General features: G+C 41.2%; 1 protein-coding gene across 1 annotated transcript; it reads right to left on the bottom strand.

Annotated features, from left to right (window-relative positions):
* Positions 1–2,775: 2,775 nt before the first annotated feature.
* Positions 2,776–24,954, bottom strand: akap1b (A kinase (PRKA) anchor protein 1b). Its single transcript, XM_034097013.1, has 11 exons — positions 24,769–24,954; positions 18,231–19,777; positions 14,018–14,136; positions 13,004–13,130; positions 12,769–12,896; positions 10,670–10,847; positions 9,683–9,833; positions 8,683–8,750; positions 7,109–7,182; positions 6,964–7,029; positions 2,776–5,526 (listed from the first exon to the last, which is right to left on the bottom strand). Exons 2-11 carry the CDS (start codon positions 19,750–19,752, stop codon positions 5,464–5,466), a joined length of 2,496 nt encoding a protein of 831 aa, XP_033952904.1. The 5' UTR covers positions 19,753–19,777; positions 24,769–24,954; the 3' UTR covers positions 2,776–5,463.

The raw sequence follows: 24,954 nt of genomic DNA on the forward strand, positions 1-24,954 counted from the left end.
TGTGCACAAATACAAATTGAGCATTAGAACTTTTTTTTCTCAACTAACAATTTATGTTAACATAAGAAACAGTAAAATCTCAATATTTACAATATCAGAACTTTTTCAACCAACTATTCATTATAAATGTAAAGACAGGGGGAGCAGTGTAATGGTCTTTGTCCATCTTCCAAGACAGTGGGGCTGGCTGCTGTGTAGGTGGGGGTGATGGTGTATGGGCTGCTGGTGGCTGTGTTCGAGGGAGGTAGGTGTGATTGCACCGCATACCAAGATATGCATACGCATATCGGCCTTGTTGGAATTCCAAGTATACTGGACATTGGAACAGTCCTGGTGCGCCAAATATTGGCCGAGGCCACGTCCTTGGTTTGGGGGTAATTTCGAGGCTGCACATGGGTAGACTTTGCGTCCTTCAAATCCCCACAATGCTTTGCGCACGGACCAATTTCCCTAAATCTGTGGCGGAAAATGTAAGGCGGGGCCTCTCATATGACGCAAACCTGCACACTTGCTAGCCTGTTCCACTCTTCGTTTTCCGAATGCCAGGAAGGATTCTTGCCTAGCTTCTGAAGGAAGTGACTCGGAAGACATGTGCTACCAAGCAAGCATCCTCGCGATTGAGAAACGGCCAGTGTGTGAGGAAGTTACTTACAGTTTTTCTCGATTGCTAACACACATTTTATTTTAATTGCTCAGTTTCTCAGAACACTAAACACAATTCACAAAACCACACACCCAAAGTGCAAAACACCCAATTCTCCAGCTTAATGAAGAACTGCACTCAAAACTACATAAACACTTTCCAAATGCAAACTTTAGCACCAAATATAACACACTTCATTCATAATACTAGATGGTTTGACCACCCAACTACACACTGCTGAGCATAATCTAAAGCACTTCCATCTGTTATGGGCTGTGCTCTGTTCAGAGAGGGTTCTGCAGAGAAAGATTGCTTGAGTTTACAGAAATACAGTAAATGAAGAAATACAAATGAGTTGTATTCAAAGATAACATTGTGCAACATGCATCTCAGCACATAGTTACTATGCTTCGGATCTCTCTAAGTGTGACGGCATTGTTTGCCAAAACCCAGTTTGTAACTGCTGCTTCCTGTGCCTCGTTGGAAACCCTTAGCCTTCCACCTCTTTGTTTCTCAGTCCTTCAGATAAACAACAAAGATATAGTGGTCGGTCAGGGTCTGTGTTGCATAAAGGTAAGTTTACCACAGTACATTGTGCAGGATCTTTGTACAGTTATAGTCTGCAACATGCCAACAATTCAATGACAGTAATGAAGTAATACGTTTCACACAACAGATATAAGCTCTGATATATCATTAAGTATGCAGAGCTACAAACTGGTAACTAACCTGTGTTCAAGTCTAAGTGTCCGGAGTACAGAGGCAACAGTACATCGGCTTAGATTAGCCTGAACCCTGTGTCCAGCCTCTCTCATCGTCAAACCATGGTTGATAACATTTCATTTCATTAGAGAGTATTCTTCTTTGTCCACGTCCTCTCCCTCCAGCTCTACCTCTACCTCTCATTCGTCCTCCTCTCACTCTCAGCCCACCTCTTCCTCTTGCTTCCATGTTGGCTGTAAGAAAGTACTCACCTGTGGTCTTTTTATAGTGCTAACATCCTGATTGATGAGCCAACAATGATGCTATCAGGTGTTTGGTCAGGTGGAACGTGTTTCTTGATCATTGGTCCATGTGTGAGGCATTTTGAATATCAGTGTTTTAAACCTGCTAACACGTGACTTTATGTCAGATTCCTGTGTCTTACGTGGAGAAACGTGTGCAGTGGTTTGCAAAAAGTGCCATGTTGATTTGCAAATTGTGTGAAAAGCTGAAAACGTGTTAAGAGTTTTGGAGATGTTTTGCTCTTTGAGTGTCAGTTAAAATAATTGTGCTTTATGTAGAATTTTAGTGTGTTAGCAATCGAGAAAAACTGTAACGTCGTAACGGCTCCGCGGACGTGACGTAACGGCTCCGCGGACGTGACGTAACGGCTCTGAGGATTGGTCCATTTGGACCAATTGGTCCATCGGGTCGTCGTTACGTCACTTGGTTCCCGGAAGAAAACAATGGAAAAAGAAAAATGTCCAACGAGGCGTTCTGGGGCAGCACAGACAGGTATTTTCTGTGTTAAGAGTGTTACTCGCTACAGGGTGCACTTTGAGGGTTTGTGACTCTGCAGACCGTTACATGCAGAAAAAGCTACATAAAACACAAGGGGACGGGTAATAACTGGAAAAGCATGTAACGGCACAAGATTTCTTTTTGCGCACAACATTCAGGTGAAAGCATAGCCTACTGTGTTTATAAAAATGTTAAAGAGGGGGAAAAAAAGTTGTTCTCACTAGCATAAATAAATAATCCTAATTTTGCCAATATTGATCAAAAATAATTGTGATTATCATTTTGGCCATAACCGAGCAGAAGAATGTGTATTCAGTCAGTGTGTGGGAGAGAAACTCCCTCCGGAGGGAACACAGGGATTTGAGCCTTTTCAGACCATTGACATGCACACAAACCTATAGAATTCACTACAGGAAAGGGAAAAGTACAGTACATAAAGCATATCAGGGCCTCTTTAGGGATTCAAAATAATATATATTTCAGGTATCGCATAATAAATATTGAGACATTATTTATAGCATTATGTATAGCCATACCTCAAATGTACATTGGACGACAGAACTTGAATTACCTAGAACTTCCATAAACACCTTCATCAATGAGCAATGAGTGGAGAAAAAAGTACCATAAACACTTTCAATAACTTTTATTTTTTCCCTTAATAGATCTGTACAATCAACAAATCAAACTTAAGATGAGCCTAGCAAAAACTGATCTGTACATGTTAAATGCTTCTGGGCACAAAAAGCTCCACACCCATTTAAATAATCAAAGGATGACTTGTCTAGCTATGCAAACACTTAAAATCAGTCCCACAGTCGAGACCATTGTGTGGTACAGGGGGAGGCAGGATGAACCAGAACAAACCAAAACAGAAACAAAAAATATAAATGTTCCCTTTATATCTTTCTCTCCAGTGTTATAGAAAAGTACAGTCAAATATCTTATTTACAGAGAAATGAACACAACTCTAGTTTGATCAAACTGATGTTTAAAAGGTGTACTGAGGGTTTGTCTTCAGTTATCTGGATTTAAAAATGAAGGGACAGACAGTTTATGTGAAAAGGAAGAAGGATGCACACAGGCCTAGAACAGACGATATGGCTACTGCTCCCATTCCAGCACCAACACCTTTAACTACACACGCACACACACACATATATGTATGCATTTCTTACAATCCCCGTCATTCAAGCACAATCCTGCATGATTCACTAATCAACCATTCCTGAGATACATTATTCAAATGATTTGATGTTAAGGTGTTTTGTTAACTTTCTTAGTAGTGCTAAAATGTACGATTAAAGCCCGCCCCTGTTCCCCATCCTGTCATTCAATTTCAAAATAAAGCTGCCTTATTGCTAGGGTAACAGTGATTTGAAGTCCATTGAAAAGAGATTCCATAAAATATTCAACGCATTTCATGTTAATGTTATTTAGAATTACAGTTATTGTGGAAATGGATCCCTTTCCGCCTCATCAGGCCGAGTCTAACATTGAAGTGCAAACACAGGGAAGGTCCCACACTGCATACACATTATGGTGATACATCTGTACTCGGATGCAGACTGAAGTGAAAACAAAAACAAGTGGTTATCCCCGTTCAGCAGGACCTTGTTCTTCAAATTTAGATAGAGGAAGGTTTCATAAAGCAGCATAACCTCAACTCATTCAAAGGTTTGAATAGAAACTATGTAACTTTTTTCCTATTTCCATGTCTGTTTCTTCACTGTGTGTTGAGTCGATCCAGATTTTCTTAATTCCGGTTTAAATTCCTAACTCGATAAAATGATCTGGATTTGGCCAAACAGTAACAAAGGACAGGTTTATGTGTAAACTGACATCTATGTGTCCCGACGACTTCAAGGTTTTTATTCCGACAGAACAACCGTTTACATTATTTAAATGTTTTATGTCGATCATATATTTTTCTAATACAATTAGGGCCACATGGGAAATCAAATTTGAGATCTGACAAAAAGTAATTTTTTTCTGAATTCTGAGATTAAAGCCTGACTTTTCCCCCAGAATTATATATTTAAAAAAAACATAATTTCCATGCGCCTATTTCTCTTCAGTAACATCCTAACTTTTAACATTCTAAATGATACTTTAAGTATTCTGCCCAAATGTGTTTTTATTAATACAGTATCAGGGTTGTCTAACAGATTACAGTATTGCACTCATGGCTCTTACAAGGTTTGTATGAAGACTGGGAGTTGACCCATAAAGTCAGACTTTTCCGACATGTTGCCATTACAACCAGTTCAAATCCAAGCTCCTCAATGACGATATGAAGAACAAGGCCCTGCAGCTTGTGCACACCGTGCCGTTTGCTGTGCACTCTAATAACACTTAGTGGATCACACCTCAGTAAGCCTGTCGTTTTTTAACCAGAAGACACCCATATAGTAATTGGACCAACATGAAATATTGTTAGGTAAAACTCAATGTAGTGTTTCCTTCAGATTGAGATGTTTAACCATCTGTTAGCAAGTGTTTCTTGGAGGTGCCATCACCAAATGGGAGTGATCTTAACAGTTCTGTCAGTTTTAAAAATCAAACATTTCTTAGAGGTTTACAAACACACTGTAACGACTAGGCTGTATACTGCAAAAAATGCATCGTGAAAACATCGAGTGGAAGAAAACCTTGAATTTCGAATTTTCAAAAGATGTTTGATGGCATTTTGTCTGGGAGGTTGAACAGTTGGTGGAGAAAGGTGGGTTATAGACTGGTGCGAGGTGCAGCAGCAGCAGCAGCAGCAGCAGCAGGGTGCTCCACCAGGGACCACCATCACCATCAGTCTCTTTCCTTTCTGCCCCCACGTTGTATCCACACAAAAACCTGCTAATATACTTTGAAATGTAGTGGTCAGAGTCAGTGTTGACAGTGTCTGCAGAGTGACGGAGGCCTTCCACGATCCAGTCAGTGATCAAAGGCCCAGAGCCACAAATTAGGTAGGATGGGAAAAATATTGGTTGAACCTTTATTTAGTTACAATATAGATATTAAAAAAGGTTTTTTTTCTTTACAAGTACCTCTTCCCTCTTTCTTTGAGTTATTTTTGTGTACAAGAACCAGTTGGGGGAGGATTCTTTTGAAGCAGTGCTGTTCTCGTGGATTATGCCCGCAAATTTTTTAATTTCTTTTCAAAAAGGAAAGGGAAGAAAAAAAAAGAGAACAAAAACGAAAGAAAAAAATGAAAAGGAAAAACAATCTTCAATCCAGTGGTGTGTGTGTGTGTGTTTCGCTGCTGATCACAAAAGAGTACGGAGGGTGGTGGTGGGGGGCGGAGATCAGAGCATTTTAGGAGTTCAAAATCCCTCCACCCAAACTCCCAGACCCCTCTCTGCCAGCGTGCGGTTCACTGAAATCACCTGAAACACCAAGAGACACAGTATTAAACACATTATAGAGACCTTATTCACATGATATGATGCTAGAATATAATGGAGAACAGGCCTGCACTGAAAAAGCTTATATTAATGAAGTGTGACAAGTCACAGTATGCAACTTGGACTTTATTGGCCGTTTTGGTTAAATATGGCGATCGCTAACAAATGATGGCATGCCAGAAATGTATTGGTCAATTCCAATACCAGTGAAATTCCACGATTTTCTAAACTCATTTTATTGCGTGGTTGAAAACGAATAGTTTGACATTAGTAGTTTTATCGATGTAAAATAATATGCTAGTGCGAGGAAGTTAAACTGGTTATAATTGTATTTGGTCACACAAAAACTAAATGTACAAGTTTACATTTGACTATATCACCATTTTGTTAGAATGTACAGTCATACAATGCTATTGTATACTGAATAAATCAGATTCAGAATAAGTCATTTATCCCAGGGGAAATTAGATTTTGTGAATGTTGCTCTAGTTAAGAATAAATTAAATAGAATAAATATATTTTATAAAAAATTTAAAATGTTGAATAATAGGTCAAGTAAAATGGAAGTCGAGTAAAAATGTTCACACAATTTATCAAATAAAAAAAGTTGAACGCATCAAAATGCAAGTCAGTGGAACATCCGTTAGCGCTGTTGTTTAACCAAGCAGGACTGTGCTACCCTGCAGCTGCTAACAGCTAACATTAGCTAGCTATCCTCCTGCCTTTCAACTCACTTGTTGACAATTTCAAAAAATAACCCAAAAATAAGGGGTGCATCTTTCAGACAGGTCAATAGTGTGTTTACTGTGTTCTTTTGGATTGTAACGTGACGGCGCCTGCATCCTACGTTCAGACTTAAGCCCTGATCCCGGTACCTACTTTACATACAGAACAGTAGAAACACATACCGTCCCATTTACAGACTTCTGGGATAAACTTGGTAATAATTCCTGTCACATCCATATTACAAATATGCACATGCAACATGATCCCTTTTCTTTACTTAAACCTTACCATCTTCATTTCACTCTCTTCTCGACCCACAAAATAAAGTCTATTGCATATCTTAGTTTGGACAACGGGGATTGATCCCTGCTTGTTATGGTGGCACAAACGTCCTAAAGAATCTTGTTAGTCGCCTGTAACAAGATTTTCTGTACGGTGTTAAAAATATGTGAAAACTCCATTAACAGTAAAACTAATTATGATGATTATGCTGTTGATATAATTATTACTTCAATGTATGCATTGCATTCATTCGAGCTCTTTTCAGGAACAGCTATGGTGTCAAAAACGTGTGTTCATAATGACAGTTCGCAACAAAGAAATGTGGAAGTCTTTTCAAAGATGGGCCATAACAGCACCAGTATTCGGTGTCACGTCCAATACAGAGCATTATGGATAATGTGAACACCGTACCTCGTCTCCGACCATGTTCCACAGGTGGACCAGAGGCAGTCCCGTGTTGTTGTCGTAGTTTGAGACCTACAGAGAGGGAAACACAGGAGGTCAGTGAGCTGCAGAAGACTCACTCTGGTGAGGAGTTTAGAGAGGGGGGGCTCACCTGTGCGAGCAGAGCAACTCCTCGGGTCATCTCCTCCAACGCTGCTGTGGCCTCTGTGGAAAACTGATCCTCTCCTGGGGGGGGGGGGGGGGGGGGGGAAGGAGACATTTCAATATGTCAGAAAAAGAGCAACACAAAACCTGAAGCTTCCCTTTGGTCTCGTGTGATTTATATTGGGCAGCGTTCCACAAATAGCTTTTTGACCATTATGGGTTTACCATCAAGGGGGCTAATGGTGCATTTTGCCATGCAAGTACAGAAGAACACCATATGAGACGCAGCCTTGGAATACTGGCACTGCCCTTGTAGTATCAGGCCTATTGTTTTCAGGCATATACAGGTTTATGGTTTATTGAGTTATTGGGCAAGTGTTAAGAGTTAACCTGTTAAGCCCCAAGGCTGTTTTTCAGGTCTCCGGCTCGAAAATGGCATTCCCAGAACAAATGACTATATCGTCGCTTCTAAAAAAGGAGTAAATTAATAATCTTTTTTCTCAAAGCAATGATAAACCTGTGAGATGGATGTAGAAAAGTCAGAATCTATATAAGAATTGTTTTTAATTTAAAGTAAATTCAGATTGAACATAGTAAAAAAATGTAAATTATTGTGTCCGTCCAAAAAAAACAAAAAACATTAGCCTACTTATAGTGAAAACCACCCTTGAATGATGGGATAGTAGACTAAAAGCTTTAGGAATCCAAACTATAACATAATAAGTACCCTGTATCAAGATTGATGCAAAACAAGTGGAAATGTGTCCTTTTTAGAGAGATTTAGCAAAAGAAAACCACTTCTGGGGTCATTTGACCGATCTCTGGCCCCCCTTGGTCGATTTTGATGATTGACACCTCTTTTTAACCGTTAGAGCCAATGGAATCGAGGGGAAGTTCAACATACACACACACGTTACCAAATAAGGAGTGAGAGTGACGTGTAGCCAGAATACCCAACACAGGAAGGTGTCATACACTCTGGAAGCTATCATTAGCAGCTAATATGAAAAGTCAGTCTTTTACATAACAATTGAATTAAGGATTATCAAAAACATTTTCAAAGTGACAGACATTGGATTAACCTTCAGCTGCGTTTTTATAGTTTTAATGCCATTGAAGAACACTTTTGATCAGAATAAGCATATCTCAGTTTTTTGCTACCTAAAGCTACGTCGTGTGTTGTCTGGTTTTGTTTCCCCTGTCGCGAGTTCTGATCGCTCAGTGATTATACCAATACCTCTAGAATCTGTGGAATCCCAGCTTGCTGGCAAAGCTTGTTTGTGCAGATTCGATAAGTAATAAAGTATTTATACCTAGTGTTCTGTGCTAAGTACGTTAGCATTCTTTCGCTCAGGGCTCATTTGTGAGACTTGTTTGTTTCGGTAAAAATTGTTCATATCATCAGTTAGCTGATGATATGAACACCGGCGGGGGCTAAGGGGCTTGACAGGTTAAGTGGATATGACACATTCATAGTTTGTTAAATGTTAAGAAGCCCTCAGATGCTGTTTCTTACAAGATGTTGCGTTTTGCCCCCATGGGGCTTAACAGGTTAAGACTGTTACACAAACAACGTTGTACCTGGAAGTGGGCCGATGCTGTCGAGCAATACTTCGGCGCCTTGAAACGGTAGTGTTACAAAATCAGATCTGAAAAATAAAAATAATAAATCAGTCAGACAACATGTTACAATATATATAAATGTGCATTTCCTATGGTATTGCTGCTTGCAAGAGTTATCATCTAAAAAACGTCCACTTGTTGAGGACACACTCACAGAGATGGACTTCATACTGACACATGTAAAACTTACTTTAGTCACTTTTATAAATGTAAAAACCTACTATAGTTACACTGAAACAAACTATTTGCCATTTGGAACACCTGTAACTAAACCATTTCGCCATTTGCTATGTGGGGGGTGCTTGCAATTAAACACTGTTGAGCCTTCCTCTGTGTGACATAGTTGCGGATTAGGCCTGATGCTCGTCAAACCACCTACATTTAAGAAACAAAACCAATACATAATCGTCAAAGTGTGCGTGCAGGGTGCTGTAACGGTGGTGGACTAATCAGAACAGAGTGGGCAAGCTGACCAATCAGAGCACAGTGGGCTCATAGGGAGGGGGGGCAGGAGCTCCAACAAGCCGTGTAGGACAGAGAGTGAATACACACTATACAGAGATGCTGTTTGAGAAACCAATGTGAGTTTAGAACATTGAACAATGTAAATCTATTCCAGTCGACCTCAACACTGGAACTATGATCAGTAGAAATGGCCTTGACATGGGACCTTTAATAATTCCAATTGGCCACAAAAGAAAATGTACAATTATGTGGATTATTTTAAGTTAAAGTAAAAATAAATAAATATATAATCTATAGGAATATAAAAACGAGAATTGCATTTTAATATACACACAAAAGATCACGTAACCTGTACAAGGGTTACTCTGGGTCAAGCCCTTTTGGAGAGCAGAGTTTGAACCGCCACAATGAAACTACGATGAGCCGGATTTAAGAAATGCCCTTCCATTCCGTTTATTCTACATTTCTTTTGCGAGAAACCTCCGACACTCACCTTATTTGCCGTAGTGTGTCGATCTTAACTCTGTCGTAGCCTCCGTAGTCGACGTATCTGATCTCCACTTCATTGGTTTCTTTGTCGAAGGTAATGACCTGAGCTCTCCACCAGGCTCCCTCCACCGCCGGAGCTGCACAGATCACACCAACTGCAACACACAGACAAATAGGAACAATATTAAAGCTGCCGGGAGCAGGAAAAGAGGGCTTTCTAACTGATAAGGAGTTCTATGCTACTTTTGTTTTTGCTTGATTGTTAAAATATTCACAGATTGACGTGTGCAATGTCCAATTTTGCAGTAAGCTCAACATTTGGTAAAGGCAAAATAGGAACAAATATCATGAATGAATTCAATAGTTTGGAGCTGCAGAGAAGTCCGGGCCTATAAACCGTATTCTACAAATAAATACAAATCCTTGTTCGGTACAGATCCTCTTGAAAAAACACCATTTCAATATTTCTTCAATGTTCAGCTGCAAATGATTCACTGCATTTATTATGCAATGCAGGTGTGTGTGTGTGTGTGTGTGTGTGTGTGTGTGTGTGTGTGTGTATTATTAACCAATACAAAATCAGCTAATAAATAAACATTTAAATATAATCATGGGTTAGGACACCAAGCTGCAGTATATTAAGTATTATTTTAATTATAGTCAAATTCGATCCACTTTACCAGCTGAGACATTATTGCATAAAAAAATAAATAATAATAATCCAGTTATTTCATGCATACGTTTCTCAAACATAATGATTACTTTTAGCGTTTATATATATTTAGATGCCAATACTTTTGTACTTTAAAGTATTTTTAACAGTAATTCACAATATGGTATTGTTACAGTTACTGGTGACAAGTGAAACTAACACAAACCTGGAGGTACTTGTTTGCACACTGTAGTGTAAGTCACAGATAAGAACCATCATGAACAGTGGGAGGTGCCGTTGTAGCTCTCGTTTAAAACATCAGTGTGTGACCCGGCCTACCTTCAGCGGGTGAGGGCAGGGCGGGGGTGCCCGGCTGGGAGTAGCAGAGGAACATCTGCTGGTCGAGGCTCCGCAGCGCGTGGTAGGTGGGGTGGGTGTGCTGCTGCACGAACACGTGACCTGCAGACATGATGTTCACCACGATTACTTCCACCGTCACCCCGCTGGGGAGCAGGAGCTGAGGGGAGGACAGGGAGGCAACCGTTAGCGACAGCGTTGTAAAAGAACAGGCAGACAAGGGAGGAAAGAGGTTGCCGCAGAATTAGCTACTCTTCACTAGCTCTGTATAATAATAAAGAATCAAATGTAATACTCTTCTCCTTGCATACAAAGCCCTTAATGGACAGGTACCATTCTATCTTCAAGAGCCCTTAGTAGCCTAATGCCCCACTGTGGCATTATGTTCCAAGAATGAGGGTTATAGGAGTCTCCAAAAGTACAATAAGAGCAAGTAACAAATGTCACTTGTTGGACGCTTTTATCCAAAGCGATTTACATACTCAATACTGTGGGCAATCCCCACAGGAGCAATGTGGGGTGAAGTGTCTCGGACACAACGACATGCGGACTGCAGTGGGGTTTGAACCTGCTCTCTCCACTGCGCTAGACGCCTCTCGACATTTGAGAGCAGGTTTAATACTTTCCTTTATGATAACGCTTATAGTGAGGTCTGGTTGAGGCTTGCTTTGGATCAGCCCCTGCTGCTATAAGCTAAGACAGTCAGGGGGACTTTGACCTTTCTTCTTTTCTATCTCTATCCCATACATTTCATTCGTTAACCAAGCATGGCAGGATGGCCTTAATAAAGTTAGTGTCTGGATCACGAGTCGTGGCTGTGCCAGTTGTCCTTATCCTGTTTCACGCCCACTTCATTCTTTTTTTGACATCCTCCTGAATCTATCTTTTTCAAAAATATATTATTTAGTTGCCGCAAATAATTTGCTACTGTTGAGGGTCTGTGCCTGCAATGTAGCGTCTGGCTAAGTAATTAAATAGTCTTCAATGCGAGTGGTTGGCCGTAGGAAGCGCATCAATGCCCTCGTTAATTTAACACCGCAGAGTTAAGTGATGCGCTGGAGAGGTTGCGGTGTCGAAAAGCGACTCATAAATGTTTAAAGAAAAACTCGGAAGTGAAACCTTGACAAACTCCTGAGGAATAATATTTGCAGTTTGAGCGGCCGTACGAATACTGCGTTTTTTTAACTGCTCCACTGTTGTCAATGTGCTGCCGTCGATAAGCACTACGGCTGTGATGTGCCCTGCTGACCGAGCGGCTGCTTCACCATAAGGCAGAATATTAAGTAATAACCGAGAATCAGATGAGTGTGGACTGCGGAGTGCAGCAGCAGCAGCAGCTCTCGTTTTGAGCAGATCTAAAGGTAAACAGTGGCTGGCTAAAAAGTTCTCGATGACATCTATTGTTGTCTTCACTTAGTTTCCAAGGTTTTCCAGTTCTGCCAAAAGGAGAATGAACCTGCACTATTTCTTTACCTCACAGAACTGCAGCACACTCTTGTGGTGCTTCACCATAACTATTGTGACCAGGGCAGTGGCTAATAACATTTCATTGGACATGTACACACTTCAGATGTTCAAATATTTAAATAGTTTGTTTGGTATGAAGTAAACCTGTTCTCTTTGTTTCAGCCAGCACTATACCTTAATTACACTTCATACCTTCTCATTCATTTCTCCACTAATCACAAATGTTGCATTGTCTAGTTTCAGACTTATTTTGTGCATGTTGTGTTAACTTGAGCGAAGTGTACCCACACTCATGAAGGTTTTGGTATTGTGTCTGGTTCACTATCGCACTGAGCAAGTCCGTGACTGCAGACATCACCAGTTAGTTTTTATTTGCATATGTCTGTTGAGTCAGATATAGACTAAACCGTTTGTGACATGACCATGTTACTCTACAGAAAGACGGATCAAGAGTTGTAGAAACGACTGAAATGTGCCTCTGGACCCAACTCTCAGGAAAAGTATGTGATAAACTCCAACTAGCACCAAATTGTCTCTTTGAAAGTCATGCTACTGCCTACATCGTTTTAGGTGGCATTAAGTAAACAGAGAGCAGCCAGAGAGCCCAGCCTTACCCAGGAGGTCATGGGAAGTGATGGCAATGTGAGTGGTGGTGGGGGGGGTGCGTATAGGTTGGTCAGGTCCAGATCTTTAAACTTCTTCCCGACCAGAGACAGGGCTTTGTCCACCTGCTGCTGCGTACCTGGAGAGAAACACAAGGTTTTAGGGGTGGTTAAAAACAACACTGATGATAACATTTGGAGTTTAAATCGTTTGAATGTGTTTTCTTTTTGGGGGGGGGGGGCTCACCCTCTATGTGGCAGATCTGGAACTCCTGAGTGTAAGGCAGGGTGGAGATGTAGATCTTTGCACCCGAGTTCTGCTTCAGGAAACTCACGTATCGTCCCTGCTTCCCTATTAACCGGCCTACAAGATGCTGGAGCAGGAAGGAAACAAAAGTTAATTTACACAACCGTGGAGCAAACGTATCCAAAATAGAAAATAAAACAGATCACGAATTGAACCCTGAACATCTTAATACATATCGTCTCAGCTACTTTGAACTAAAACAACACTGGCTGTAAACTCTCCGCAGTGGTAACTACTCTATTTATGCCAAGAGGGGATTTGGTCAGCATGTTGTCACATATGGATCGATACATTTCAAGATTCTATCCCACTGTATTAAAGGTTTCATTTTGCTACTTTAGTCCAATGGTTCCTCACAAAAAAACAACTCACATTTCAGACAAGTTTATCTTTGAAAACGGCTTTGGTAATTTCCTTTAACCACTGGGCAAATGTTTCCTTCAGTGACTGTTTTTTTTGTAACAGGACGTGTTTGAGCAGCAGATACATGTGCTATTTCCTGTTGGTAATTTGACTACATTGTAAATGGCTGCTGTACGTTGAAAATGCCCCATATTGCAACTTTTGGAGGGGTGAACTTGCTGCCTTGAAAATGAAAGGTATAAATAATAAAAAAAATATAAATCGTTATCATGCAGCAATATCATTTATAGTTAACTTAACTGAGTCAAGGGTGCAATCTTCGTTGTTTCTTGTCTGCATGAGGTTGCCAAAGTTAAGCAAGTTGAAACCCTTCCCCTTAGAATCAAGACTGACATCAATATTGACTTTAAAATGTATATTGCCTACAATTTTAAGCTTTTATTCTAATTCCTTAAATATTATCAATAGCCAATATAACATTAAATAACTGATTTGCAGCAAACATTAGCATTTTTTCAGAAATGGTGTGAAGGGGGATCAAATCCTGCCACACTTAGAATTCAGGTGTCACTTCCAGAAGTCCGGACTCACTTTTGGCACCTCGATCTCCCAGATGACGAGGTCGGAGGTGGCGCCGTGGTTACTCTGGATCTCCCCAGCCCCCATCGTGCAGCCGCTGTCCACAGAGTCCATACTGTTCACATCAGAGCCTGCACACACACACAGTCATCGGTCACATTTTGGTAGCGTGATATGAATTCAAATTAATGTCAGTGACTTTTGGTTTTTGCAGTGCAGGTATATTACGGCATTACATACAAATAAAAGCGATGTGTGTCCAAACATCATTCTACCTCTTATCACTCTACTTTCAAATGGGAGGGAACTTGTCTTATGGAGAGAGAAAAAAAATCAATACAACCGACGCGTTTATGGCTCCAAATATCCATGAAAATAAGATATAAGCCTGCATGTGTTTAGGGAAGAATTGCCTGCCCCATAATAGAGGTTGCTTAGTAAAAAGCCACGGCTGTATTTTTGTTTTAAATAAACTATTAGCAGAGGTGGGGACTCACATGACTTGACTCGAGTCACATGACTTGACTCGAGTCAAATGACTTGAGTCGCATATTTTTTGACTTGAGACTTGCTTGACTAACATTGATAAAAGACTTGACTTTGACTTGGTATTCATGACTTGAGACTTGAGCTCGAGATAGATGACTTGAAAGGACTTGACTGTTTAAAATTAAATATTTGTGTTTGTTTTTGTAGTGAACAGCGGTATGCAGGGTCTGCAGCATAAAGATCAGTGACAGGACAAACTTCATTCGTCACTAAAAAAAAAACCCACAGAGAAAGGTGCGTGAATGTGTTGTGTTAGCTAGAATGCTAACGTTAAGTTTAAGCTACATTAGACTTGGTTTCAAATCGATTAAGCATCGCTTAACTTTTTAAGTGTCTGCAGTTCTAGGGTTAATATGGATCTAATATGATTGTCATCGGTCTAAATTAGATTTCAAATGATTAACTGTGTATGTAATGAAGATCATAGTGTGGGTTGAATCCATTTTCATAACCACTGATTTAAATGTGGAAACTGGGCTTGTTCATCAGAATGTTGTATGACTTGACTTGACTTGCTTGACCCTCACCACAGTGACTTGGGACTTGCTTGATACTTGTCGGTCAAGACTTGAGACTTGCACATGACCTGCACATGTAGGACTTACTCCCACCTCTGACTATTAGTGAGAAACCTGAATCTGAGCAAAAAAGAAAATGTGGAAGCCAAAAATACCGTTTCACAGTTTCCCCCCTCTAAAATAGAGGGGCCACCTAATTTGTAATCTGAAAAACCACAACCATCCAAACTGGGAATCATCCTTGGAGAAACTGAATGCTGACAACATTGTTCAAATCTCAACTATGTACTGTATATGCTTGAAATCCACATGGAGAGACAGTTTGAAACACTGCACAGCATTAATCTGTTGGACCAATAATGTACCAAATTGTCAGAAACGTAGCTGTTCCTCATCTACAGATTTGCTGGGTCCACTGTTTTTTAACCTTGACACACAAAGTTCTCCCCAAAAACTGACAGTAGCAGCGCTGCGCCCCCAGACTGTGAGCCGCGGTAGTTTAGGTAGGTAGGTCACACCAGGTAGGCAGCAGCATAGAACATTTTTTGAATGCGTTTTCTTCTTCAGGGACGTTTTCATTTTGTTCAAACCCGCGACGCTCTGCAGAGCCACAGCAGCACCTCTTCATTTTTTACCAGGGAAGTGATCGGAAGTCGGCAAGACTCTCTGAACATAGGATTCGTATACAAATCCTGTAAAAACTCCCTCCATGGGGAGACAATTCCTCGTGCAGCAGGAGACACCCTTTGAATGACTGTTAAGTTACTGCAGATTGCCCTCAGTCAGCGTTCTTCAAAGTGATTGACAGCCTTCAGATTTTGCCCGTTATTTGAAAAAAAGACGGCAATAGTGACTTCGGCCAACAGTACTAAATCACATCGCCCAACAAGACATATAATCGGCTATTGCAATACAGTGTCTCCCCTAGGATGGAGTCATAGCAGCGGTGCTAAGGCACGCGGGCCCAGCATAATGTGAACGCGTGTGCGAAGTGCGCCCCGCCAATATGTTTCTATGTGTCCGCCAGCACAAGAAAGGCTCTTGTGGCTCTACAGGTGTATTTTGCTAAATCACCTTTATTGAACATACAGTAACACAAATACTACACATCCACATAAACAATACAAATAAAATGTATGTAATTAAATTATTTTAACCCGTTTTATTTGGGGGTGGACCTCACATCCCCTAGGGGGGGGGTCCGGCACCCCCGGGAAGATTTGTTTTTAAATGTTGAAGTTAAATGCATCAATCTGGGGCACTTTGAGCACAAAATGAATCTATGGATACAGCTGTGTCAACACAGTATATTAAATAGTTAAAAAGGTGTGCTCTCCCTAGCTCTCTCTGTGCTCCTCCGTGGCGATGACGCGAGCGCCACGTATTATTCTTTTAATGTATATTGGGGCTGCTGAATGTATATAGGGGAAACAATGAATAGGAGAAGGTCACCTCCTTATTTGCCAAAGTGCCTGCTCTGTGGACACTAAAGTTAAAAAAGGGCTGAAACAATTCAAGTAACTGTTACTGAACTGAAGAATTGATAAGTTATCTGGTATATTTACCCGATATAATGTACTCCACATCAAAATATATTAAACTACAACAATACATGGCAAATGTAAGTACTCTTCTATTTTCCCCATACAACGTCTCAAAACAAAAAAGGTATCATTGGGGAATCTTCTTTGGAGGATTGAAAATTTGAGAAAATAAGGGAATTGTTAACAAAAAGTTCCTTAAAACAAATTAAATAATGAAGCTGGGAACTTGTACTTTGGTCCACCAGTTACTGGGAGATGTGAACCCTGAATGTAAAATATCTCACCCTCAATCACTAACATCAGGTGAAAATCACCCCAACACGTGCCTTTTGAAAAATGCAACTCAAGACAGCAGCAACAAAATGAAGGTCATGCGAACAATTGCGTTGGTGAAAATCACCCAACGTTAATTTTCTAGGGTGTGCAACAGAAGGTAGACATTAGGTCTGTCAAAGCAGCCCCACGACAGTTTGGCCAAACCAACACGTACCCAAGACCAAGAAAAGGGACGAGTGCACTTAGACAGTCTACCACACACACACATTTCTGGCGGAGAACATCATGTAGATGACATCAGTTTGTAATGGTGGATAAAGCTGCAGCAACAGGTTTCGTGCGATACGTTTGTCATTTTGGCTTATGTGTAATCTGAACCCCTTTATTTTTTTCAATTCAAGTTGATTTTTTTTCAACATTTTAGAAAATATTTGTTATATAAATCACAGAATGTATAATGGCACTTACATTTACTTTAGGGGTGAGTTTTTGCAGACGCTATGTATTTGATTAAAAAGTTAAATAGATTTTTCTTAACAAAAAGGAAACCAGGCATTTGTTATTTTCAGAGATCCATCCTATTCTCTATATTTGCTGCATTTATTTACACGTGCAATAATTCCCCCTTGTCTATTCAAGAAAAAATGTGTCTATTCTGATTAAATGTACGCATTTTCCAATGTTGTCTGCTTATGTCTACATATAGAGGCCAACCAGCCTGATGTGCTTCAGGTCATTGCGCTTACATTCTGTACAAACGTGACCACATGACACACTTTGAGTGACAGTCCCCTTATTTGCACATTCAAGCAGAAAGGCATAATGAAATGTAGACAGAAATATCTAAGTTTTTGGAATAAAAGAAGGGGGAAACCTGAAAAGAGAGAATAATGCTGCCAAAATAAATACATTTAATTAAAGCATAACAACACTTTAAAAAATGATTTAATAAATTCATTTAAAAAGTTCACATAGGAATAGATAATTATGGGAAATAATCAAAAAATGAGATGATATATTTTTTTCAAGTAATTAATTAAAGCCTACTTTTATTTGTAATATTACTTTTGGAAAATGTAATGGCATATTTAACAAGTCATGTCTTTTTTGTTGTATTTTCTGTTCTGCATAGTTTACAACACAATGGTTTGAATCAAAGGGGATTAAAATAAAATATCAGCTGTGAGCTTTTTATTGTCCGTACACACAATACCTCAGAAAAGCAACGGTACATGACAAGATACTACTACAGTATACCTCCTAATTATGGCATTTTAAACATTCTCCATCAATATCAAGTATCATGCCACAGAGATAATTGACAGAATGATGGCTCACCTCCGGACTGGTCCGTCTCTGCCTCACACGTCCCGTGGGCTCCGTTCCTCAGACCCATTCCATTGAGCCTCTTAATGTCACACACAGAATCCTCTGAATTTTCCTCAGTAATGGCCAACACTGACGCCTCCGCGGCCGCCTCGTCCAGCATTTGAGGCGACGTGGCTTCTCTTGCTGACAAGTCTGTAACCCGGATGGCGTTGAACACGCTGTTCTGGAGGTCCTCGTTGCTGATGCCGTCCTCAGAGTGGCACGTGCTGCAGGCCGAGTCTTCCGTCAGCGCCGCAGATTCCTCGCCTTTCAGTTTCGCGCTTAGCGAGGGCGAACTGAGCGCCGCTTGGTGCGACGGCGTTACCCAGTGGCTTCTCTGTGCGTGGTTTGTCTGATGAATCTCGTGACTGACCTCCACGGGCTCCCATACCGGAGCCGAGGAGCATCCGTTGGGAATCCCTTGCTTTTCCTCTCTACAGCCCGTCTGAGGGGGGCTTGTCAGAAGGTGCTGTGCTGATGCTAGGATTGGTTCCTCTTTGGAGAATAGTCTGCCGCTGTCCAGGGCTGTGCTGCTGTCTGTGCCCTGGCAGCTGGTGACACCGAGGACCTCCTGGGTGGCTGCCGAGATGACCTCCGTTATGAGGCCAGCTGCTAGGAGCTCCAGATCCTGCTGCTCTCCACAGCCGCTGTGCACCTGGACGTCCTCAGATACGGAAGTGAACTCTGGTTCCAGGGAGGCAGGCGTGCTGGTTAGAATGTGTTTGAAATCCTGTTCTGAAGGGGGTGTCTCTAGTGTGCTGCCCTCTGATGGCCTCACCATCTGCAGTCTGGCTGGGGTGACGGCACAAACAAAGATCTCGTCTTGTGAATTAACAGCGCTGTATTGTTTCGCGACTTCCCCCTCGGGCTCCGGCCTCTCGGCATCGGAAAGGTATGTTGTTGTGGGGGGGGAGCTGGTGACTTTGGAAGACTGGCACGGCAAGAGAACATCTTCAACAATGTCTTCTGGTGTAGAGGCTGGGTCTTTGACTAGGCGTATCTCCGGTTCTTCTAGGGAGGCAGGTGCTGAGCTTTCCTCCTGGTATTTATGGTCTTCCGACGACACCTGCAGGGTTTCTTCCTCTCCAGGTGAAGGTAGAGGGGAGACCGAGGGTTTATGGACTTCCTCTTGTCCTATTCTGCCAAGGTGAGGGGCAGCTTCCTCTGAACTTTGTTCTTGTAAAGGCACTGCTTCAGTGTGCTGGACATGGACCTGTGAAATATTTTCATGTTCTGTTCTCAGGTTACCGTCCTTTGCAGGTCTGTGGGTTGGGCTTTCTGTACCATTTGTGGGGGATAGAGTGCCTTTGTCAAGCACACCGTTGCTACCTTCTGTGGTAGATGCTTTAAGGCCCATAGCAGTTGGAGTCCCCTCTAGGCTGTCATGGCGGATGAGCCGCTCTTTCTTCCGTGAGATGTACCACCACCAGCCGATCAGTGCAAGGACTCCGGGCAGTGTGTAGGGCACAACAGAGCGAAACCTCAGCGGCATTTCCTCAGGACACTAACAGCTACACCTGAAATACAAACACAGATAGGTATTAGTTAAGGGACACTTCACATTAAATAAAAAGGTATGGCAAATATTTGGAAACCTGTGTGGAACTGCCCGTTGGTTGTAAGTTGATTCAAGAGTTAAGATTTAGTCTTTCACCCAACATATAGTGGTACATTTAAGCGATGCCATGTGCAGCAGCGAATGAAAAAAACTTTACTTTTCATGTTTAAAATCCTAATATAGATTACAAAGGCATTCCACTTGTATATTCACATGAAAACTACCCAACTCTGCAATTGTTGAGGTCAGGATTATAGCAAAAGCTAAAATCGGGGTTATTGGACCCATGGCACTGAAGAAGTCTTTGATAGTTACCTGGAAACTTGACACTTTGGATATCCTGATCTCGTTTTTTGCCTTTAATGTTTCAATATTTCTTATGCCGATCTACAATCAACCATGAACCACAGTGTAACCAGTTGAGAACCTTTTGTTGCAATAAGTGTTGGGAACCAAAACTAAGTCGTAAATTAGATCCAAATGGAGCACGTTCTTTGACCCTCTGCCCGCTTCGAAGTTTGTGAAATCAAGAAGCGATTGGCTCAGTAATGTGGTGCATGGTGAGCAGACAAAAGCTACAAATAGAAAAACAACAGTTGCGCCTTAAAGGTGCACCAGATGAATCTCTCCACAACCCTAACGGTACATTTACTCTCGATGTGAATCAAGTTACCACCGGAGTACTTGAGTCTTAAACACCTCTTGCTGGCCGAGCACACAGCTGATGCTGACCTTTCTTTTGAAAGCAGTGGCCAGGATCAGAAAACTTGATTTACTGCCTGCTGTATGTTGGAGCCGTTGTTTGCAGGTGCACCAAATCAGAACTAGAACAATTATTGATATCATTCCAAAACAGATTTAATTTACAGGTTCAATAAACTATATGCAATGCAAATATACATTGTGTAAAAGGTTTTAGAAATATTAATAAGTGATATAGGGCATGTGACCTACTTTGACCCACTCAATCAGTTTAAATCAAGAACCATTACAATTCGGAATTGACGAGTGAACTGCTAAAATCCAAAACGTAACCCTGGGTTGAAGGTCACAGGGGTGACTAAATGTTCAGCTTGTACTCTGGAAATCTGCCCCCAGTGAACACATTGGAACAGATATCTGCAACTCATGCCGTGGTGACTGTCCAAGTTAAAAAAAGGACATGTGCACATGCCTTTCCTTAACAAACCTGGCCAAGCCTGCCTCCACCACTAAGAATGCATCACATGGTTTGGCTATGACTCAATCATATCCGCCCATGCTCCGAGACACGGGCGTCCATTGCAGCCACACACAAATATATTATATGTATATATGGACTTTTGACCTCTATGGCTGCTGGCACTACCACCTGCTCTACGTAACCAACTGTTGGCCTGATGCAGGCTAGCAGTCCTTCGATATACTTTCCACATTAGTAACAGAATGAAGTTCTGTTACTAATGGAAGTTGTTGTGCCAGAGCAAATTTGTTTAAGATAACAGTTTATGTGTTAATAAAAAAAAAAGGACACCATCAGGGAAAACCCTGGTTGCGTCAATGGTTCCGCAGCCACAGTTTTCTATGAATTTTACCTACATTTAGGGTCGGCCTACAAAAATACATCATCACTGCACCACTAAATTGGTAAAAATGATTTCACATTTAAACCCTAGAAGCTTAACTGTTCTTTACTTGTTATATTGCGCCACAAGGAGCACTGCAACAACATACATTGGAGTATCAAAGTGGTTATGGTTGGGGGACCAGGGAATACAATTAATCTGAAGGAATTCATTTCAGAATCCGGTTTATTGCCAGGTACATTTACACATAGAATGAATTAGCTTTTAATTAGTATGGTGCTTAAATATTAAATCATTTTCATCCAAGCTGAGATCCATGGATATAACCTGGATTGAACAACACAGTATTTATCTAAATGCAAATCTAATGATTTAATCTGCTCCACCATATGATGCTTTAGAATTATTAATGCAAGAAACTAAGGGGTTTATCAAAAACAAATGTAATCAAAATCTAATACATTTTCCCCATTGATTTTTTTGTATACAAGGTGAGACTTTCAGTCTGCACCTGATAGGGGAGCTCTAAGGGTGAAATGAGGTTAAGTAAAAAGTAGGTCAAAAACGTGATATAACATACATTTTTGTACTTAAGATGCAGTAAAGTGTGCAAGATTCAGTTATTCTTAGTTGTACATTCAAGACTGCTAAGACATCAAAGTTCTGAAAGTCAGCTTTCACAAAGCATTGCACCAATATGATCCATTGTTTGAAAAGCCAAACAAGCCGTTACATGTCAGAGCATCCTTGAAAGCAGCAACAGGAAGGATTTCTAAAATGCCCCGCCTGTGCCACATGTTGATCTCAAAAGGGAAAGTATTAACAATGTAGATTTGAAGTGAATACAACAGTTATGATACATCAACAATATGGCAATTTAATATGCCGTTAAATAATAAGAATAATTAAACTACTGTTACTCCTAATAGAAATTCAAACTTGAACAAAACTTGAGATACCATTCAAATCATTTACTTGAAAGAAAGCTCGCTATAAAAAACAGCAGATCCCAACTTTAAGCACAACTCAAAAGACGTATTGTGAGCGTTGCTATCAAATGTAATTTGTCCAAACCCTGCTGCTTGCTGTTCATCAAATTTGCTACAAAATAAGTAGGGGGAGACTTGCAGGAAACTTAAAAGTAAAGGGAAAATTAATAGAAACATGTCTGACATCAAATAATGAAACAAAATGGACAGTCCCCGAGCTCCAGAATTAAAATGATATCAATAGATTGCTCCATAGCTCCCAACATAAATCATGGCCACCTTAAGTGTTACAGAAAGGCAAGGATGAACCTGTACATGTGAAATGGAGGCCAGCACTACAATCACCTTGGGCAAGGTTACTACCATTTCAGCAGTCAAACTAATCTAGAGCTTTTCTTACAGGTCGGACTGTGTTCATTAGTGCTTTTCATGACCTTTAAGTCAAGAATCACACTGTGACCTTGGATAGGGGAGTGGTCAGGCTGTAGCCAGGCTGTATTTACAACGTGCTGAGCACAGGGAACCTAAGCAGCTTGCACACTGTATACAGAACAGTCTCTCTATGCCTTACTGACAACACACCGTTACTCTGTACTAACGGAACATAGCGTCAGAACTAGAAGCCTGGTCGTTCAACAAATGTATTGCCAATAAGGAGAAATATTGGTTAGTAGGCTGATACACACTGTTAAATTGAACATGTGAAACGTTGTACAAGTGTTTCACAATGTTCACCGAGCAGACACGTTGTATGGAGTTCCCGGAAACGCATTTGTTAAGGTTGACACTTTATAACCATTATAACACCTGTGTGGGAGCTGCGTGTGAGCCGCGCATGTGCAGATTGCAAACCAGCGCGCTGTCTGATTGTGCATCAAGGAGCTACACTGCTACAATTTTATTTAACTACCCTTCATGTCAGAGAACGTTACAACAACCACAATTTAGATGACAAATAGCCCAACCCAAATAGTTGAATTTCCCTTTACAAGCACATGTCAGAGAAGATGTGCACCTTAGCCATACTGAGTTGTCTGCTGTTCACGAGGGTCATAATGCAAACTTTTTGCAAAACCATTGCCGCTAGCTACGTGCTAATAATACCCACACGGTGAGTGTGACTAGCAAGAAATAATCCCATTCACGTTGTCTCGTGTGGTAATTAGCTCAATACTATCTTTACAAACTCCGCCGTGTAACGCTACAAGAATTTCATCACAACACAGACCCGCTAAAGGCATTAGCCCGTAAACTAGCGAGTGCATTGACTGCCCTAACGAATCTGCTAGTTTAAGGTTTCATCGCAGTAAGCTTGTGAAGGGTAACGGTGCGTTTTACATGTCAGAAATAAGACTCGGGGCTAGTATGTTCAACGACAGTTCTTGTTGTACTTCAGTTAACATAGCACAACCCTTCATTGAAACTATAAACGTGGGCGGTATGTTAGCATGCAATGAGAACAATTTATAGAAACTGTAATTTCATTATTGCCGCTCGGTGCTTCATATACATGCATACACAGAAATACAAGTCTCAAGTGATAACATTCACATCGTTTTGCCAGTAAGGTAAATTGACAGATAAATACAGCGGGTTTGGCGTAACATGGTCGGCAATGAAATCCGGTAACAGAGGTGGCTGTGACCTAACGCTAACGTGACACTACTGGGAATAAAGCATGGCTGGCTGGGAGGCCGCAGTGAAGGATACAAAGTGTGAAGTTAGCAGGCTAGCCCCGCACACGGAATACAATGTAAAAACGTCTATGGACATTAACACATATTAAGATATCATGGCAGCTTATCGCAAAACCAACGCCTCGTGTTTTGAGCTAGCTTTAGGCCACAAAATAAAGGCAATTCATCACACAGCTTTACAGCAAATGCACCAGTGGGGTCCCAGACTGACGCAGGGTTTAAGGACGCTTGTGGAGTGCTGCTTTCCTGCATGGGCCGCAGACCTTCCCGTTAGCCTATTAGCTGGCCTGGCGAAAAAGACAGCCGACTAACTTACATTCTTACTGCCGACATCCTATAGTCTTTCATTACAATGCACAACACGAGACCTTTTTGTTAGTAAATGCACAGAGCCCTCATGAGAAAGGGAATTAAGGTAATCTAAGTTACACAACAAGGAAAGAGGCTAGCTTCAGTATGCTGACTATGTTAAAGGAATATGTGTAGGCTAGTTCAATGACATGGGATTACTGCACTCAGTCGGTGACACAGTAAACCCTGGACAGCTTGCAGGGACGCCAACAAATGTTAATGGATGTGGTTTTGTAGCTTTATGACTTGATTTGAACTAAGTCACGCTGTTCGAACATGGTGCAGATGGCTAAAGGCTTGCATGGTCCTTCACCTACGTTGCATATGCGCTCTTTTTAGTTTACTTACAGTATTTTAAGGTCCTCGGTGCCGCCACGATGAGATCAATATTGATGGTAAGAGTTTTTTAAACGTGTCCCTGTGGAAAGTCAGCCTCTCCTCCCCACGTGTAGACCAACGAGCAGCACCAGTCTAAAAAAAACAGACTAAACAGCTGATGAAGTCTCGCGATACTCAGCTGTTCAAGCCGTCTTT

Source organism: Pseudochaenichthys georgianus, chromosome 13 (genome assembly GCF_902827115.2).
Source record: "Pseudochaenichthys georgianus chromosome 13, fPseGeo1.2, whole genome shotgun sequence".
NCBI lineage: Eukaryota > Metazoa > Chordata > Actinopteri > Perciformes > Channichthyidae > Pseudochaenichthys > Pseudochaenichthys georgianus.

Coding starts and splice junctions, on each gene's coding strand:
- akap1b (XM_034097013.1), bottom strand. CDS start 19,752: ATGCCGCTGAGGTTTCGCTCTGTTGTGCCCTACACACTGCCCGGAGTC. Junction 13,131..14,017: donor GGGAGATCGAGGTGCCAAAA/GTGAGTCCGGAC, acceptor TTCCTGCTCCAG/CATCTTGTAGGCCGGTTAAT. Junction 9,834..10,669: donor CCTGCCCTCACCCGCTGAAG/GTAGGCCGGGTC, acceptor TGTGTGTTGCAG/TTGGTGTGATCTGTGCAGCT.